This window comes from Pseudonaja textilis, chromosome 1 (assembly GCF_049901715.1).
Source record: "Pseudonaja textilis isolate UNSWEBS1 chromosome 1, rPseTex1.2, whole genome shotgun sequence".
Taxonomy (NCBI): domain Eukaryota; kingdom Metazoa; phylum Chordata; class Lepidosauria; order Squamata; family Elapidae; genus Pseudonaja; species Pseudonaja textilis.
Window position 1 is genome coordinate 276148193 of NC_141990.1, and position 19567 is coordinate 276167759.

Genomic DNA, 19567 nt, shown 5'->3' on the forward strand with positions numbered 1-19567 from the left:
TTATGGCCATAACAAATGGGATGAATGCTTCAGACTGGGTGGCCCAACTACACAACGAACAAGCATGATGTAAACAGACTTATTCAATTACTAAGACTCAGATTTGAAATCCAGACAGGGTAGCAGAGAATGAAGAGAAGTTAATGGAAATGAGGCAAGGCAAATGACCCTTGTCAGAATTTATTTGGGACTTTAGAAGGGTTGCAAGCCACCTCATGGATTGCTGTGAAAGAATGACTTTATACTATTTTTAAAAAGCCATTGATCCAGAAGTAAAGAAGGCCTGTGAAATTAGGGGAATCCCAGAGACCTTACAATCATGGTATGTCGCATCCCTCAGCTTAGATCACAGCATCAACCCACACAGGAAACCTCTTCTGGCAGCCCTGCCTAAGAGAATTGTGGCTATGAAACCGCCAACCGGACCAGCCAAAACTGCTCATACCCGACCCACTAGGGTGCTGAAATGTTACTGATGTGGCCAAGCCGGTCATAGAGCAGCAGACTGTCTGGCCCCTGCTCCTGTACCACAAGCACCACAGTCGAAGTCTAATCCAGCTATTAGAGGTCGGAAGAATCAAGTAAGACCTCCGGGCAGGGGCGGGTTCGCCAAACACAGCTGGGAAAGCCCCCTCTGCACAGATGGGAGCAATGGACCACTGGACCAACACCACATCCCTGAGAACCCGACCTGCCAAGACGACCCAATGGCGAGTGATCCCATCATACCTTTTACAGTCAAGGCCAAGTTAGTGGTACCAAACACTGGGGAGGCCAGGGAGTTAGAAGCTGTCATTGATACTGGGTGTTCTAGATGTCTTATCGGACTCCCCACGTTGAACAATTTGGCATAAAGACTAACCTGCTAAAACGCCCAATCAGATTTGAGCAAGTGGATGGAACTTTAATTGGGGGGCCCCAGCCACTCAAATAACAGAATTGATCAAGATGGAATTAGGGCATCATCGCAAACTCATACGCTTCATAGTAGCCCCCAAGATGTCAGAATCAATCATACTGGGACTTGCTTGGCTAGACAAATGGGCCCTGACAATCAAATGGGAGGATGGATTCAGAAAAATCCTCATCCGACTGGGCCCATTGCCCTCTCTTCCACCTACTACAAAGCCACCAGTCAGCTTGAACCCAGAGCCTGAGCCAGCATCCATGGCATCCCACCTTCACTCAGATAACCCCCAGGTACCCTACTAATACAAAGACTTGGCTGAAGCATTCAGTGAAGAAGAGTGTAATATTTTACCACTCCATTGAGCCACTGATTGCGCCATAGAATTTAAGAGCTCGGGGTGAAATTACCAAAACCAAAGATGTATTCCATGATGCCTGCTGAAATGACTGAATTAAGGAAAGACATCGACAGCAATTTGGAACGAGGTTTTATTGAGCCTACTAAATCAAGATTAGCTGCCCCCGTGTTCAAGGAGAAGAAAGATGGCGGGTTGAGATTGTGTGTTGACTTTAGAGGTGTGAACGCTGTATGCGTCAAAAACAGGTATTCTCTCCTTCTTATGAAGGACTTATTGAACCACCTGTCAAAGGGCAAGGTATTCACAAAGCTAGATCTCAGGAAAGCTTACTACCGGGCCTGCATCAAAGGTGAAGATGAGTGGAAAACTGCTTTTAACTGCCCTCTGGGTAGCTTCCAATTCAAAATCATGCCTTTTGGACTTCAGGGGGCTCCTGCAGGGTTTATGCAGATCATCAATGAGGTGCTACACCCACACCTTTACCGGGGGGTCCTCGTGTACCTGGGTGACATCCTTATCTTCAGCGAAACCATGGAGAACATGTTCAATTGGTCCGACAAGTTCTAGAAGAACTTCTAGCCGCCAAATTATATGTGAAACTCTCCAAATGCGAATTCAACAAAGAGTTGCTGGATTACTTAGGCTACCGAATATCCAACCTGGGGATTGAAATGGACCCCAGAAAAGTAAAAGCGGTGCTGGACTGGCAAGCCCCCAGAACCCAAAAACAACTTCAAAGTTTCTTGGGGTTTGCCAACTTCTATAGACAATTCATTCCATCCTTTGCTGAAGTTGCCCTCCTGTTGACAGAGCTATTAAAAACGGGCCCATCACCCATCAAACCAAAGCCAAGTCAACCCCTGGCTTGGACTATGTACTGTCAGAAAGCTTTCAAGACCTTAAAACACCTCTTCGCAGCTGAGCCCATCCTCAAGCACCCAGACGTGACCAAGCCTTTTATTGTCCAAACAGATGCAAGTGGTGTAGCAGTGGCAGCCATTTTGCTGCAAAAAGACTCTCAAGGCCAACTGATGCCTTGCACTTATGTATCCAAAAAACTGACAGATGCGAAGGTGGGCAGAGCGAAGGTGGGCAGTCTGGGAGAAAGAAGCATTCTCCATACAATGGGCTTTATTGACTTGGAGGCATTTTCTAGAAGGGGTGCCAGAGGCTTTTAAGGTATGGACTGATCATAAGAACCTCAAGGCTCTAAAGGCCCCTAGGAGATTATCGTCCAAACAAGTCCACTGGGCCCAATATTTCAAGCGATTCAACTTCAACATTAAATATATCCCCAGAGGGAAAACGTACTGGCAGACGCTCTGTCCAGAAAACCTTAGTTTGACAGCCACCAAGAGGAAATAGTACAATTAATTTCAGATGCTCAATCGGCTGGCCAAGTGACTACTCGAGCCCAAGCCAACTGCAACCCCAAACGCCTGGAAGATAAGCTGACTGCGGAATTGAAAACAGCCCTATTGACCAATCCTTGGTTCCTGGACCATCAAACTGAGTTGACAATGAATGATGGACTAGCTTGGAATTGGACTAAGCTTTATGTACCCACAACCATAAGACTACTGGTACTAAAGCGTAGCCACGACTCCCGACTGGGAGACCACGTCAGATTCCTAAAAACCCTACATTTACTGAGAAGACAGTTCTGGTGGCCAAAAATGAAACCTGATGTCGAGGACTATGTAAAAAGTTGTTCAATTTGTGCCATAATGAAACACAGAATTGGAAAAAACCCTGGCCTCCTGCAACAGGTTGCTGAACCAACCCAACCTTGGGAAGAAATCGCAATGGACTTTATTGTTGAATTACCTAAGAGTGAAGGGAATACGATCATTTGGACTATAATTGACTTATTCTCTAAACAGGCCCATTTTATAGCCTGCAAAGGACTTCCATCTGTGAAAAAACTTGCAAAGCTGTTCGTGAAACATATCTATAGACTTCACCTCGTAGAGTAATATCAGACAGAGGGGTACAATTTACCGCAAAATTTTGGAGGGAATTTCTGAAATCCATTGGTTCCTCTCAAGGGTTATCCTCAGCTTTCCATCCTACTTGTAACGGAGCAGCGGAGAGGGCGAATGCCATGATTGAACAATACATAAGATGCTATGTAAATTATCAACAAGAAAATTGGGCTGAGTTGTTAGCTCTTACAGAGGTTACTTAAAATAATGCAGTACATAGCAGCATGGGATTGACTACATTCCAAATCAACACTGGAATGGATTTTGTCCTGATGCCACAGTTACCTAGACAACCTCCCTCATCCATGTCCCTAACAGAATGGATGAACTCATTTATAAAAGGGTGGGAAGATACAAAAAAAGCTTTGACTGAAGCTGCAAAAAATTATAAAAAACAGGCAGATAAACATAGATCCCTTCAACCGCCTTTTAAAGTAGGGGAGAAAGTATATTTGTCGACCAAGTATCTTAGGTTGAAACTGCCCAGTAGGAAGCTGGGTCCAAAATTCTTGGGTCCGTTCCCAATTTCAAAGATAATCAATCCAGTCACTGTCCAGTTAAGTCTTCCTCGACTATTGGGGAAAATTCATCCCGTGTTCAATTGTAGTTTACTAAAACCAGCTACTACATCAATGATAAGACCACTGCCAATCGCTCCCCCTAAACCCTTAACGGTACAGGAGAAAACACATGAAATTCAAAAAATTCTCGATTCTAGATTACACCGTGGCGGATTGCAATATTTGGTCTTATGGAAAGGATACTCCCTCTCAGATGCTAGTTGGGTAAAGAGTTAGGATGTTCATGCTGATCTATTGGTTAACCAATTCCATGAGGATTTTCCCCACAAACCGAAGGGTCCTCATGGAGGGGGTATAGGGGGGTTAAGGACAATGTATTAACCCCTGTATGTGGTTTTTTTTCTTTTCTTTTAGGAGGAGGCGTTTTCAAGGGGGGACTCCTGTCAGCTTTGAAATTCAGCTGCCACATTTTGTTTAAGGGAGTTGGAGTAATTGAAAAGTTCAAGATTATTCTGTATGTCATATTAAGAAATTCCAGTTGCAGTTAATTGGTTCTCGTGATTTATGAAGTGTAGAAGTGGGAGGAGAGAGGGTGGATTCTGTGTAATGCGCGAATAATTTTCACTTTAGGAAATTGCTTTAGACATACCAGGTCTGTTTCTAAATAAATCAATTGGAGAGAAAATGTCTCGGAGTGATTGATATCATGGATACTTTCTGGATGCCTTACAACGTGTATATAGCTCCATTTGTGTGTGGCGGGCACACACACTTGCCACTCATGCAACTGGAGCATAGACAGTTGCCTGCTGCTCACGCAAGTGGGAATGTGCACATGTGTGTGCTTGCCTACCACTTCCACGGCCCAATTCCGCCTGTGGTTTGGAGACCCCTGCCTTAAAACATAGATGCATTTGCACAAAACATTTTTTTAATGAAAAGACAAATCATTTTGTCCTAGTTAGAATGGGATATATTAAAACTGTTTATAATTTATTTATGCATGCACACACGCACACACCATGCTTTATTTTGACAAGGCTGAGTCTGTTTTCATCTGGCATGTCCATAAAAGAGACTGGAAACTGTTGCTTTTGTTTTAGAATAACCTTGAACTGTGGTAAATATGTTATCTCTAGTAACTATACTAAAAAGGTCAAAAGTTCCTAGTTCTTTTCCTGATTGGTTACTTGAGATTTGTCTGGAGTTCAAATAGTTCACTCACTGTACCTTCAGAAGCAGGCACATCTCTTTGTATGGGTTTGTTGCCTGCAGTTAATTGGGAAGAACTTCTAGCAACAGGAAGCTTAAGATAATCCACTCCAAGGAGTTATAACACCAGGGGGAACTCTAAAGTGTTTGATCTTGATGTCCAGGAAGGATTTATGGCACCAAAAAGGCATTATTAGAACAAATAATTTTAGGAAACTTGTACATACTGTTTTTTTTCTTATTGGGAAGTGCTTAATGGATGCTTCAGTGAGGAAGAACAATCATATATTTCGTTCCAAATAAAGCTACATTTTGTAGCCACTTCTCCCTGGCATGGTTTCCATTTCTAGAGCTTTCCAAGAGTAATTTTGGAAAGAGGAGGAATAAGTTGTTTTACCTAACTACTTTGTAAGTTGCCCATTCTTGCTGCATCAGCATTAATTATTCTTGATGGATTTGTCGTGCAAGAACTTTACAGCATCTTCTAACAGGTAGAGCTATACTTTTTGCCAGCAGTATAAGCTTTGGAAGTGAAAGCTTGATTTAAAAATTTTGATTTTTAGACGAAGTTTAGAGAAAGAGATATTTTCTTGTTTAAAGGAAAGTATCTGATAACCCAGGACTCAAAATGATAATGTGATCTACGTTTGAATAAAAATACATATATACTTATATATATATATATTCAGCTAGGCATCCAAAATGTGTAAACAGACATGATTCTATTATATGACAAGAAATATCTTCATTTGAGCTATATATACATATTCTAAATAAAATATTGACAGAGAAAAAAATGAAAAGAAACTTCTTAAATATTCCTTGAATCAGATTGTTTGATTAAAATCTAATACAAGAATTAAGTTTGGATGTACTTTTTCTTCCAATTAAATATCTTGGACTTTGTACAGTTTAGAATTCACTATTCTGTCAGTCACTTTACCCAGTAGGAGATTGGCCTATAATTTCCCATCTATGAGGGATGCAAGGCAGGCTTCTAAAGAAGATCCATAATAATGGCGTATCATAAACAAGGAGGCACCCTAATGTCTTTTAGAGAGGCATTTAAGTTAGCAGCTATCTGTACCCTGGTCTGGGGCCTCAAGTGGGTGAAGGGTCCCATCTCTTGGTTGTGTATATATATATATATATATATATATATATATATATACAAAATACAGTATACACAATACAGAAGCCTGATGATGGCAGATGAGATTCTGCCAAAACATTGCTACAACTTTAAAAGCACAACTATAATGACGTGGGAAAATACCCCAACAAAGCTGAATACCATACATGTAAGTACCATGAAAACTTAAGAATGTATATTATATATATACATATACATATACATACATACATACATACATATATATATATACATATATACATACATACATACATACATATATATATATATATATATATATATATATATATATATATATATATATATATATATATATATTCTGAGGTTCTCACGGGTATTTGTATGTGGATCTTTGGTTGTTCGGTTTTCTCCCACGTAAGATTCGAAGTATCTAGGCAACGTTTCAATGAAGTCTCATTCATCATCTTCAGGCTTCTGTCTCCGGCTCTGTGCTTCTCAGAGTGATGTGAGATTGCAGCTGCTTCTTCCTTTTAACTGCTAGTGGGGGTGGGACTTGATTGGGTGGGGGCTTGGCTGTGTTCTGATTGGGTGGGGGTGTGTTCTCATTGGTAGGGGGTTTGGCTGTGTTTTGATTGGTTGGGGGGTTGGCCGTGTTCTGATTGGTTGGAGGCGTGTTCTGTTCAGGTGGGGGCTTGGTTGTGCTCAGGTTAGTCTTAGTTGCTGGGGGATTTGAGTTGGTGAGTTGTGATCTTGCTGTTTGGCTTCGAATTCGTGGTCGTGCTGCATCTTCATAGTGGGTGTCGGTTTCCTTCATGTATGGCTCGGAGGGGTTTGAAGTGGGTAGTGATGCAGCTGCAGTGCAGCTTCTGATCCATGGTCGTGTCTCATCTTCTGAGTGAGTGTGAGTCTGTTTTCTACATGGAAGTGTGGTGGTGGCATCTTGTGTGGCTCTCATGGGTGTGGGTCTGGTGTCCCTCTTCATGTTAGGTACTCGTCTGTTCATGAGGGCGGGTTTCCAAATGGCTGGAAGGCGGGAGGTGTCATCTCGTTTGTTCATGCTGTGTGGACGTTTTTCTATCTCTGTGGCTTCTCTGATTATTCTGCTGTTGAAGTGTTCGGTTTTGGCGATAGTTCTGGTATTTTTAAAGTCAATTTCATGTCCTGTGGCTTTGAGGTGTTGGACCAGGGAAGAGGTCATTTCTTCTTTTTTGATTGAGTTCTTATGTTCTTCAATGCGTGCACTTATTCTTCTGTTAGTTTGTCCAATGTATGTGGTAGGGCAGGCAGTGCAGGGGATTTCGTATACTCCTTGGTTTTCTAATTCGATTTTGTCTTTGGGGTTTCTTAGGATGGTGGATATTTTTCTGTTTGTGCAGAATGCTGTTTTAATGTTGTGTTTTTGGAGGATCTTGCTGATTTTGTCTGTAGTGCCTTTTATATATGGGAGGAGGGCTTTGCCGTTTTCTTGTTCTCTGTCTTGGATTTTGGTTGGGGTTTCTTTTGGATTAGGTGGGTAATCTTCTTTCTTTGGAATCCATTGGCTGTAAGTACGTTGGTGAGAGTGTGTAGTTCGGTTTTTGGTGTTGTTCATCGGCTAAGCATTTTGTTCTGGAGATGAGTGTCTTGGCTACGGAATTGATCTGTGCTGGGTGGTGGTGTGAGAGTGCATGTAGATAGCGGTTTGTATGTGTTTTCTTCTGGTAGATGGTGTGTCCTAGGGAGCCATTGGATCTTTTGTATACCAAGACATCTAGGAAGGAATTTGATTGTTGGCTTCTGTTTCCATGGTGAATTGTATTTTGGGGTGTAGGCTGTTGAGGTGTGTGAGGAAGTTGTTCAGTTTTTCAAAAACTGAAAAACTGAACAACTTCCTCACACACCTCAACAGCCTACACCCCAAAATATAATTCACCATGGAAACAGAAGCTTAGCACAAGAAATTGAAAACTATCTGTATGGCATGATAAAAAACAAGAATTAAATATAAATTGCTGCAAGATGCTAAAGAAAGCAGTGGGATGGGATTACTTGACCTAAAATTGTATTTTCCTTCTTATAAGCAACATTTGTCTTTAGAGCTGTAAAGGCTATTTTTCATATTCTCTACAATTCAGTTCAAGAGAGAATAGTGAGTTGATTATGTCATTTCACTATTATGCTACTTGCACTAAAAAGTGTAAGGGTTTCCCCTCTCTCATTTCCAACTCTAGGGGGCAGTGCTCATCTCTAATTCTTAGCCTAGGGAGCCAGCATTCTCCAGACATTTCCATGGTCATATGGTCATACACCAAGGTGCACAGAATGCTGTTATTGTCCCACCAAAGTAGTACCTACTTAACTACTTGCATTTGCATGCTTTCAAACTGCTCGATAAACAGCAGCTGGGGCAAATAATGGGAGCTCAACCCATTGCACGGCAGTCAGGTCTTGTACCCAAGCTGTCAGTTTTCCAACTGACAAGCTCAGTGTCCTTAATTGAGCAGCCATCGCTTCCCTTTACTTGCGCTAAAATTATGACTAAATAACATTCTTTTTCTAATCAGAAAATATTGATCAAAATAAATATTCCTACATATTTCTAAGATGTCTGTGCATCTCACTCAAACATATTACACATGTACACGTGGAGAGAGAGCCTACACCCCAAAATACAATTCACCATGGAAACAGAAGCCAACAATCAAATTCCCTTCCTAGATGTCTTGGTATACAAAAGATCCAATGGCTCCCTAGGACACACCATCTACCAGAAGAAAACACATACAACCCGCTATCTACATGCACTCTCACACCACCACCCAGCACAGATCAATTCCGTAGCCAAGACACTCATCTCCAGAACAAAATGCTTAGCCGATGAACAACACCAAAGAACCGAACTACACACTCTCACCAACGTACTTACAGCCAATGGATTCCAAAGAAAGAAGATTACCCACCTAATCCAAAAAGAAACCCCAACCAAAATCCAAGACAGAGAACAAGAAAACGGCAAAGCCCTCCTCCCATATATAAAAGGCACTACAGACAAAATCAGCAAGATCCTCCAAAAACACAACATCAAAACAGCATTCTGCACAAACAGAAAAATATCCACCATCCTAAGAAACCCCAAAGACAAAATCGAATTAGAAAACCAAGGAGTATACGAAATCCCCTGCACTGCCTGCCCTACCACATACATTGGACAAACTAACAGAAGAATAAGTGCACGCATTGAAGAACATAAGAACTCAATCAAAAAAGAAGAAACAACCTCTTCCCTGGTCCAACACCTCAAAGCCACAGGACATGAAATTGATTTTAAAAATACCAGAACTATCGCCAAAACGGAACACTCAACAGCAGAATAATCAGAGAAGCCATAGAGATAGAAAAACGCCCACACAGCATGAACAAACGAGATGAGACCTCCCACCTTCCAGCCATTTGGAAACCCGCCCTCATGAACCTAACATGAAGTACCTAACATGAAGAAGGACACCAGACCCACACCCATGAGAGCCACACAAGATGCCACCACCACACTTCCATGTAGAAAACAGACTCACACCCACTCAGAAGATGAGACACGACCATGGACCAGAAGCTGCACTGCAGCTGCATCACTACCCACTTCAAACCCCTCCGAGCCATACATGAAGCAAACCGACACCCACTATGAAGATGCAGCACGACCACGAACTCAAGCCAAACAGCAAGATCACAGCTCACCAACTCAAATCCCCCAGCAACTAAGACTAACCTGAGCACAACCAAGCCCCCACCTGAACAGAACACGCCTCCAACCAATCAGAACACGGCCAACCCCCAACCAATCAGAACACAGCCAAACCCCTACCAATGAGAACACACCCCACCCAATCAGAACACAGCCAAGCCCCCACCCAATCAAGTCCCACCCCACTAGCAGTTAAAAGGAAGAAGCAGCTGCAATCTCACATCACTCTGAGAAGCACAGAGCTGGAGACAGAAGCCTGAAGATGATGAATGAGACTTCATCGAAACGTTGCCTAGATACTTCGAATCTTACGCGGGAGAAAACCTGAACAACCAAAGATAGATAGATAGATAGATAGATAGATAGATAGATAGATAGATAGATAGATAGATAGATATAATGATAGTTCATTTCTTAATTTATTTTAAGATTGTCCATTGCTCACAGTCACTTGCTAAAACAGGCAGCCATACAAATTGAATAAACAAAGGAAGTTTTAGTTTTTTCCTGCCTAAGTTGTCGGCAGAGCCAGGAGCTAGAAGACAAGGGCAGAAAAATTGGATTCCAATATGCAAAAAAATCAGACCTATGAAACATTTCAAATAGAAAATATTACTAATCCAGAAGTCATTTGCAATATACAGTGTACGGACTATGGGAAAGGAGGACAAGCAGATAGAACATTGGCAGAATGCATCCACACAAGCATCAGCAGGCTGCCAGGAGACATGAATAAAAATTCATTAATTTCACAGGTAAATTCAGTTCAATGTCAGTTAGGAAGCTCTAGACATTTTAGATTAAACTAGGGTAAAGAATGCTACAGAATTATTAGAAGTTTGCCAAATCTTACACCGACATATTAGAAATAAACTTCATTTATGGAGTACATATGGCCTTGTATTGCATCTCAAATATGAGTTTCTTGACATAAAATCTGGTGATGATATAGTCTTTTCTGGTAATTAAATGTCTATAAGCAAAAAAACAACAACAGCCTCGGAGACCACCAAGGACCCAACAAATAATCTTCTGGTGGCTTTCCATCGGCCATTTGTATTAGCTCTCCCTTAATAATTTAATATTTTTACACCACTTCAGTCAGCTAGTTCTTTGTTGATGTTAGCAGTGTCAATAAATTCCCTGAAGTCCATAAAAGACTAGATTTGATAGAAAGATAGGATGCAAATCAAACAGCTCAAATTGGCCAGTTTCCCATGCTCTGTATTATTGATGAACCATCAATAAATTTGGGAATTACCATTCATATTTTGTGCAATAATTGTAATCTGAATATTATGTGAGTTTTTTCTCACTTTTGTATCTGGGTTGTGCCTAGACCAGTGCACCTGGATTCTTGATCTGATGTAGAACTGTATTTGATAGTAATGTAGCTGAATTGTGTGTTGAATAATGATTTGCACATTGGTTTTAGTAGCCTACCCGTAGCACTGTAAAGATGAAGAGACCTGTGATTGAAACATGATACTTGTATCAACTCTGAAAGTGAATAAATGGGGCTACCATAGTTGCTATAATTTTCTGACAATGTTGAGACCTGATGCCTATGCTTGCCTGATGTAGAAATAGCAGCATCTTGAAATAATAGCACTCTTTGCCACTCTTCAACTGAAAATATTTATCATATCTAAATGAGGATTGTATTGAAAATAGAATCAGCATCCTGACTTAGGAACAATATAAGTTGCCATCCTGTGCTTGTCTCATTGACTTGATTAAGTCTAATTTAACAGAGGGATTAATTTTTCAGTAAGGAAGTATACATTTCAGTCATACAAACCCTGATAATATAGCTTTCAGTACTGTACATCCTTGCGTATTTCTCTTTTTTTTTCAACCCCTGCCTCTGGTATGAAGTTCTTCCTGAAATCCAGAGGACTCCCCCGCCCACCTAATCCCTGATAGTGCTCAAGAGGTTCTTCAAACCTAACTGTTCTCCCAGGCCTTTGCTTGGAGTGGCTAGAGTTCCTTGCAAGTTTGATTGATACATTGTTTTAATGCTGAAGCTGCATTTGGTTTGTGTTATTTGTTTTGTCCCTTATCTGTTGGTTTTGTCTTTTTGAATTGTATTATATTTGTTTGATGTATTGTGGTAAATTGAATTTGTTTAAATTGTGTTTATGAGAACCTTTTGTACCATTCCCAAAAGCATTTTTCCCCATTTTTCAGCTTTTTCAGAAGTATGGAGTCCATGTCTGTGGAGAAGGGGGAGAATATGAAACATTCACATTGGATTGTCCTCTATTTAAGAAGAAAATTGTTGTGTAAGGACCCATGTCTTCTCTTTTCTTTAAATGTTAGCACTGGGACCATACTAATATTTAGCTTTAGGCCACTTTTCTTGGCAGCAGCAGAATATGTCCTCTAAGTTCAAAATACCCACTTTGTTTAACACTGGCAAAGCCCTCCACTAACCTAAATCAATGCCTGACAAGATGGGGCCTTCATAGAAAGCTATAAACTTTTTAGACATTTGCACTTTCGTTTACTTGCTGATTATGGCCTGCAGTAAAACTGGTACCTACACACTGACACTTTTATCCTTTCATGAAGTGCGAATTGCCAGTAATATTTGTCTTTCATTACAGCTACATTTGATAAACTGCCACATCAGTAGCCTGTAGATTCCATTAACTCTATTTCTCTTTTCTCTCTCATTCTCCCTCCCCCCCTTCCCCCCTTTTTTTTTTTACCATTTTAACATTAGCAACTTAAAATGATAATACAAAACATTTTGCTTGAATTGCTGAAGAACGCTTTGGAATGCTAATGTTTTGAACCATTCCAGTTTGCCCCGAGTTATCTTTTCTATATTTTCTTAAAATATATATGTATAGACATATGGGAGAATTTATTATAACTATGTAGATTTGTCAATATAATTATGGTAAAGAAGTTAGGCTGCAGGTATTAAGGAAAATATTTCGATGAAACCCCTTTCATCTGAATTTACAGAGTGTCTTGCTTTATCCCATGTTCAGCTCAATAACTGCAATGAAGAAGGATAATTTATTTCTAGATCTCAAATGTCCCACTTGGGAGTAACCTCAGGTAGATACAGTTTGACAAAATTATATGAGAAGTAAAGTATTTCAAGAAGAAAATTACCCTCCTCATAAATGTAGGAAATGTTTCTCACTGAATTCATCAACTACTCTATCTCATAAATAATATATGTAAATAAATAATCATACTCTGAAACATAAAGAATGCAAAAGGCCAGCAACCTTCTCAAACCTGATAATTTCCATATGTGTTAGATTATATTTATTTATTTGTTAAATTTATTTATTTTACTTCTAATGCCAACTAGTACAGTCTTAAGTACATTGTTTCGTGATTATGAAATGTATATTCCATCTTACCTGGAGGTCACCGAATTAGGGAAAGTTGAGCTTTAAAATATGTTAACTCCCCAAATCTTATTATTAGCTATGTTATGAGTATTTTCAGATTTCTGAGGGGGTTTTTCTATATAGTTATTTTAATATGATGTTCATAAATTCTCATTTGAATCGAGACGAGTACAAACCCTTTGAGTTCAGTTTCACTTCTATTTTATTCCAAATGATTGAAGGATGTGATCCATTTGTTTTTCAAGGAGGCAATTTCACACATAGTGCTGAAATTCTTCAATAAGAACTTCTGGTGGGTATGAGCTGCCTTCTTAGGTAAGGCAGATATTGGGTAAGGCAGATATAAAGACGTGGTTTTTTATGGTGATTCCCAATATCCCCGTCCCTTTACTTTATGTTCCAAACAGAAGTTCTATCTGTTCTAGACTGTATAAGTGGCATCCATTCACATTATTTGGAGCAAAGACTGTAGCCATTTGCACCTGTTGCTTATTAAAACTGGCCCCAATTCAGATTGATTTAAATGTCATAAGTGGTAATATAATTACTAATAAAGGAGAATATGTGTAGCTCAGGGCTGGCATGAGGGCTCCTTGGTGCTCTCTGAGCTTGCTTGTTTTCTTGCAAATCTTTCATTACCCAAATTAGATAATATGATCAGTGTATCAGAGCACTGATCTTCATTGATGATCAGAACACTGATGATGATACCTAGTTTGGATACTGAAACATCTGCAAGAAAATAAGCAAGTTCAGAGAGCACCAAGGTAATATAATTCTTATACATCTTTGATACATCTGTTTTATTTTTGTTTTGTTCATGGAGATTCTTAATCATCCAGGTCATGATTGTCCTAAACTTTCTAGTTGTCTCAGTGTTTCCAATGGGGAATGAAAGGATTTATATTCTCCGAACAATATAAACCCTTCCATTACCCACTAGAAATGTTTTCAGATAAAAAAACCCAAGAAAGTCTTTGAATAATATGAATCTTTCCATTCCCCACCAATCAGTTAGAACTGAAGAAACTTCTGGATGAGAAGCAAAACATTTTCAAAGAAAAAAACCCCCAGGAAAGTCCAATTGGCTTTTGGAAAAAGTACCTTTGGGTTATTTTTGTTTTGTTTTCCTTTCAAAAGCAACACAACAATACTATTTTTTCCATCACATTTTTAAAATTTTGTGTTATAGGGACTCCTCAGAAGTGGTTGTACATTCAGCAGATGCATTTGCCCCTGTGGCTTATCTCCGCCTGTTAAAGTTGCATTTGGAAGATAAGGCAAGTCCAGCATTCCAGTAAAGTTTAGTTTTATTTAGATTGTCATTTAGTATCTCATGGAAAATGCCATATTTACTGATAGGAAAATGGTGGGTTATTTTATTCAAATAATTGTTTACATTTTGGGCTGAAGAAGTGTTGTTTTACATTTACTGAGATGACATCTGGAAACAAAAAAAAAATAAATTGTTTGAAATACAAATGATTAAGACATGTTCTGGAATGTGTTTGAAGCAGAGCCATCATTTGAGAAGATTGACTGTTAGTCTCTCTCTCTCTCTCCCTCCCTCCCTCCCTCCCCCTCTCTCTCCACGTGTACATGTGTAATATGTTTGAGTGAGATGCACAGACATCTTAGAAATATGTAGGAATATTTATTTTGATCAATATTTTCTGATTAGAAAAAGAATGTTAATTAGTCATAATTTTAGTGCAAGTAAAGGGAAGCGATGGCTGCTCAATTAAGGACACTGAGCTTGTCAGTTGGAAAACTGACAGCTTGGGTACAAGACCTGACTGCCGTGCAATGGGTTGAGCTCCCATTATTTGCCCCAGCTGCTGTTTATCGAGCAGTTTGAAAGCATGCAAATGCAAGTAGATAAGTAGGTACCACTTTGGTGGGACAATAACATTCTGTGCACCTTGGTGTATGACCATATGACCATGGAAATGTCTGGAGAATGCTGGCTCCCTAGGCTAAGAATTAGAGATGAGCACTGCCCCCTAGAGTTGGAAATGAGAGAGGGGAAACCCTTACACTTTTTAGTGCAAGTAGCATAATAGTGAAATGACATAATCAACTCACTAATCTCTCTTGAACTGAATTGTAGAGAATATGAAAAATAGCCTTTATAGCTCTAAAGACAAATGTTGCTTATAAGAAGGAAAATACAATTTTAGGTCAAGTAATCCCATCCCACTGCTTTCTTTAGCATCTTGCAGCAATTTATATTTAATTCTTGTTTTTTATCATGCCATACAGATAGTTTTCAATTTCTTGTGCTAAGCAACACGGTTGTTAAATGTGTCATGCCTGATTTTACAACCATTTTTTGTCATGGTTGTTAAACAAATCACTTCAATGTTAAGTGAATCATGTCATTAAACAACTCCGGCTTTCCCCATTGGCTTTTGTTGGAAGATGGCTGAGAAGGTTGCAAATGGCAATCACATGACCCTGGGACATTGCAACCATCATAAAACACATGACGGTTGCCAGCCATCTGAATATTGATCACTGACTGTGGGGATGCCACAATCAGTCATAAGTCACTTTTTTCAATGCCAGTATAACTTTAAACAGTCATCATATGAATCATTCTAAGTCAAACACTGGTTTATGTACACTTAGAAACGTCTTTCTGATATTGTTTAAATGTTACATCAATCATCATGATTGGTATTATCGGGAATAAAAATAAAGGTAAAGCATTAATCTTTATTATTGAAATTCTACCCAACAATGACAACTGTATGTATAGATAATCCCCAGCTTTGCAGTTTTGACAAACCTCCCCAAAAGTATTTAAGACTCGGTTTTGAAGTTTGGATGGCTGACTCTCCTCCCCACAATCACATGACTGCATTTCAGACACTCATCAAAAAAGTTGTAAAAATCGATTAGTCGTGTGATGACGAACATCATGATTTATGGCCATAATGGGCAAGCTCATTGTCTTGTAAACTGCCTTCTGTTAAATGAAATTTTATGATTGGCTATGATCAGTATATCCGTCATTCTGTGGTTGTAGCCATTATTTGAACATTTCAAGAAGGCTTACTGATCCCCAGACTTTTAGAGCCTCTGACTTTCCATGAATAATGCTTGATTCTGTTGTGAGCCGCAGAACTTTATAGAGCAATCTGAACCCGAGGGGAAAAATAGTTATGATTGGAACTTTTCTTTGTGTTTGCCTCTAGCTTGTCTTTAATATTCAGCTTCTTCATATAAATATTTTCTTTGTCCCAAGACCATGTTCTTCATTTTCAAATGTGGCCTTTTAGTACACACTGTACCGTGTTTGACAAGGATATTTTTTAGCTGTGCAAAGCTTTAAAATATTACTATGAGTCTAAAAATTATGCTGGCTGACTATGTGAAGTGAAACCAAATAAGCTGAATAAGAACACTCCTGGAGAGAGGATAAAAAAGTGGAAATATATTAATATTTCTTAGGGGCACTGACTTTATTGCTCATGGCAAACTTGATGCTAAAATGCTTCATACATCACTACAATGTGACAGGCTAGGGAAAATGAAAAACACAAAGCTTTACATAAATCAGGCAAAAATCTTATTAAAATGCATAATATTTTATATAAGAATCACGATTTTACTTTTATCTATTCAGAAGCTCTTTCTCTCTTCTTTGTAGATATTTAAGATTTTGTGAAAGACCCACAGTTTCAAGCTGTTTTATAGCAAATCATATTTCAAATTCATTGTAGACAAAGCTATCATGTTCTTTAAAAGCCAGCATTATGGAATTCTGATGTAGATTTTGGTGTATACAGTTAACATCTTGTAGAATTAAGGACAAAATTTGTTTATTTTGCGCTTTGATGGAATCATAGCAAAAGCTATTACCATTTTCAGATTAATTTATTTTCTGTCAAGTTATGAATGAGTTCTATGTTATTTATTCTATATAAATTGAATAAATTATAACATCACATACCCTACTTTTAAGAATAAAATTATGCCCCCCCACCCCCCGTTGCCCTATTTAAGGGTTTGATCACTTAAGACTAAGAAGTTGGTCATGTTGACAAGAGGCACATTTTATCTTGAGTTCTTTCTCTCTATTCTTTTAAAACAGGAATAAAAGTTTTTTAAAAAAAAACTTATTAAAATGCATTAACTCATTTTATGTAAAATATTCCATGCTTTCAAGCTAAGAATGTAGTTAAGCATGTTTAAGACAGTTCACTCGTTGAAATTTAAGCAGACTTAATTGTGCACCAATTTAAGGCAGATGCTAAGAACTGCTTAACTATTTAATCCTGTAATAAAAAGGGGGGGGGGGAGAATAGAATCGTAGAGTCAAAACAGCATATTTACTACGCTTAATGGAATTTTTAACATTCCAGAGCATTAGAGAAAACTGATAGATATTATATTTATATGTGTTTGTGGATCTGTATGCTCAAAACATGTTTGCATATATACCAAAATGCAAACATTACAATCTTATAGATTTAAAAGGTAGAAGTCAGTAGAATTCATGGTTATAATACATTTGGTTTTCGTGGCAGCAGTAGTTTGCTATTTGTTTTGGGGCTTTTTGCAAGAATGCTTGGAGAACCCAGCCTTACCTTCACTTAATGGTAATTTACAGGAATAAGCCACACTCACTTCAACAGGACCTATTATATAAGTATCCAAGTAAGCATGATATATAGGGCCAAAGTGATCCCAGTAGCGGGAAGAGTATTGGGGCTGCGACTCCTAAACTGGGAGAGTGGCTTTAACGAATCCTTGGAACAACATGAGAGAGCTCTGTACAGAAGAGTACAGTGCTAGGAACAGCTGAAAATATAGTGGTACCTCAGTACTCAATTGTTAATCGGTTTTGGGGAGGTGTGATGAGTACCAAAACTGACGAGTACCAAACAATTTTTTCCCCATAAGGAATAATGTAATAAATTTAATGCATTCCCAAACCAAAGACAATTTTTAAGGCAATATGTTAAAAGATATGGTTGTATATAATTACATGAGGAATAAACCTAAAAATTAATAAATACTTAGATTAAATAAAATAAAAACTTCACTTTACCTGAACCGATGAGAAAAAAAGTACAAAAATACACAAAACGACCACAAAAGCTAAAAAAGGCTGCAAGGGGATGTGCACTGGGCAAGGGTTACTATGTGACTAAAGCGTCATCCTTTGTTTCAGCTGGAAAGGGTAGCGAGTCACAAGCCATCAACACCAACGAGTTCTAGCCTGCACTTGAGTAACAAGCAACAACAAATATCGGCACAACAAAATGTGTTGAGTACCAAATTCAGTGAGTTTCAAAGCAGTTGAGTATCTTCAAATTCCCTAATCTCTGATTGATGACCTGAGATTGAAGACACATCTATAGGGGTGAGAAGGACTTTCTTTTTAATAGTATAAATATCTACACACATACACATATGTATCTAGCACATAGAATGAGATATGCACACACTTAGAATTCTTCAAAAAAAATTCACAATTTCAAAGTTAAAATGTTTATCCATTTCAAACAAATAAGATCATGTAAATAATCAGTAATAGCTTAGCCTAATCACTGTTCTCTTACCTATGCCTTCTCTCTTTCTCTCCCCCCCCCCCCCGCATACTTGTGTCTCTCCTCCCCTTATCTATCATTTCTCCACTGACATACTTCACTTGTCATTCACCCGGACTCTACTAACCATTCCACTCCACTGCTGTCAATCATTCCTAACTCACTCTTCAGTTACAATAGGAATGCAGCTGTAGCCATTTAATTATTCTTGTCAAGTTACCAATTCACATAAAGTCTGGGATTTGCAAGATATGGTTGATTGCCACCAAGTCTTATAGCTTGAGAACTGTTTTCAGAGCTTCTTGTCAAAACTGCACATGGGGAAGCAAGGAGAAAATTGGTAGGTCCTTTTTTTAATGTCAGCTATATGCCTGGCAAATAAACATAGTGATTTTGTATGCTTGTTTTTAAGGCAGATGCACACATAATAGGAACAATGGAAATGCACCTGTTTACACATGTGCCTACAACATTCCCTGTAACTCTGAAATATTATACTTAAACATAAACTGCTTGCGCATTGCATATACCCTGAGGGGTAAACTCTGGGTTCTTGTGATATGGAATCATAGGCTTACATACCAAGAATTCTTACTTGAATGAAGGTTATTTTAGCTAATATTAGTTCAAAGGAAAGAGGAAAAAAATTTCACCTGTTCTATCTATGCTTTCCTATATTGCATCTTATAATTGAGAGGTTTAGAGTAAGTGGTGGTTTATTTTATTTTATTTTTTTTGTAAATGCCATATCCATCTGAGTCCACATTTGAAAGAATGCTGCTACTTCTCCCAGTGGACATTTATCCTT

General features: G+C 38.8%; 1 protein-coding gene across 1 annotated transcript in view; it reads left to right on the top strand.

The window, feature by feature from the left end:
- The window catches only part of DPH6 (diphthamine biosynthesis 6), a 218449-nt gene that overhangs the window by 70016 nt on the left and 128866 nt on the right, over positions 1-19567 (top strand). Inside the window, exons 7-8 of the mRNA XM_026710609.2 lie at positions 12012-12106; positions 14391-14478. Coding sequence (XP_026566394.2) covers positions 12012-12106; positions 14391-14478 — 183 coding nt within the window. The remainder of the gene's footprint in view (positions 1-12011; positions 12107-14390; positions 14479-19567) is intronic.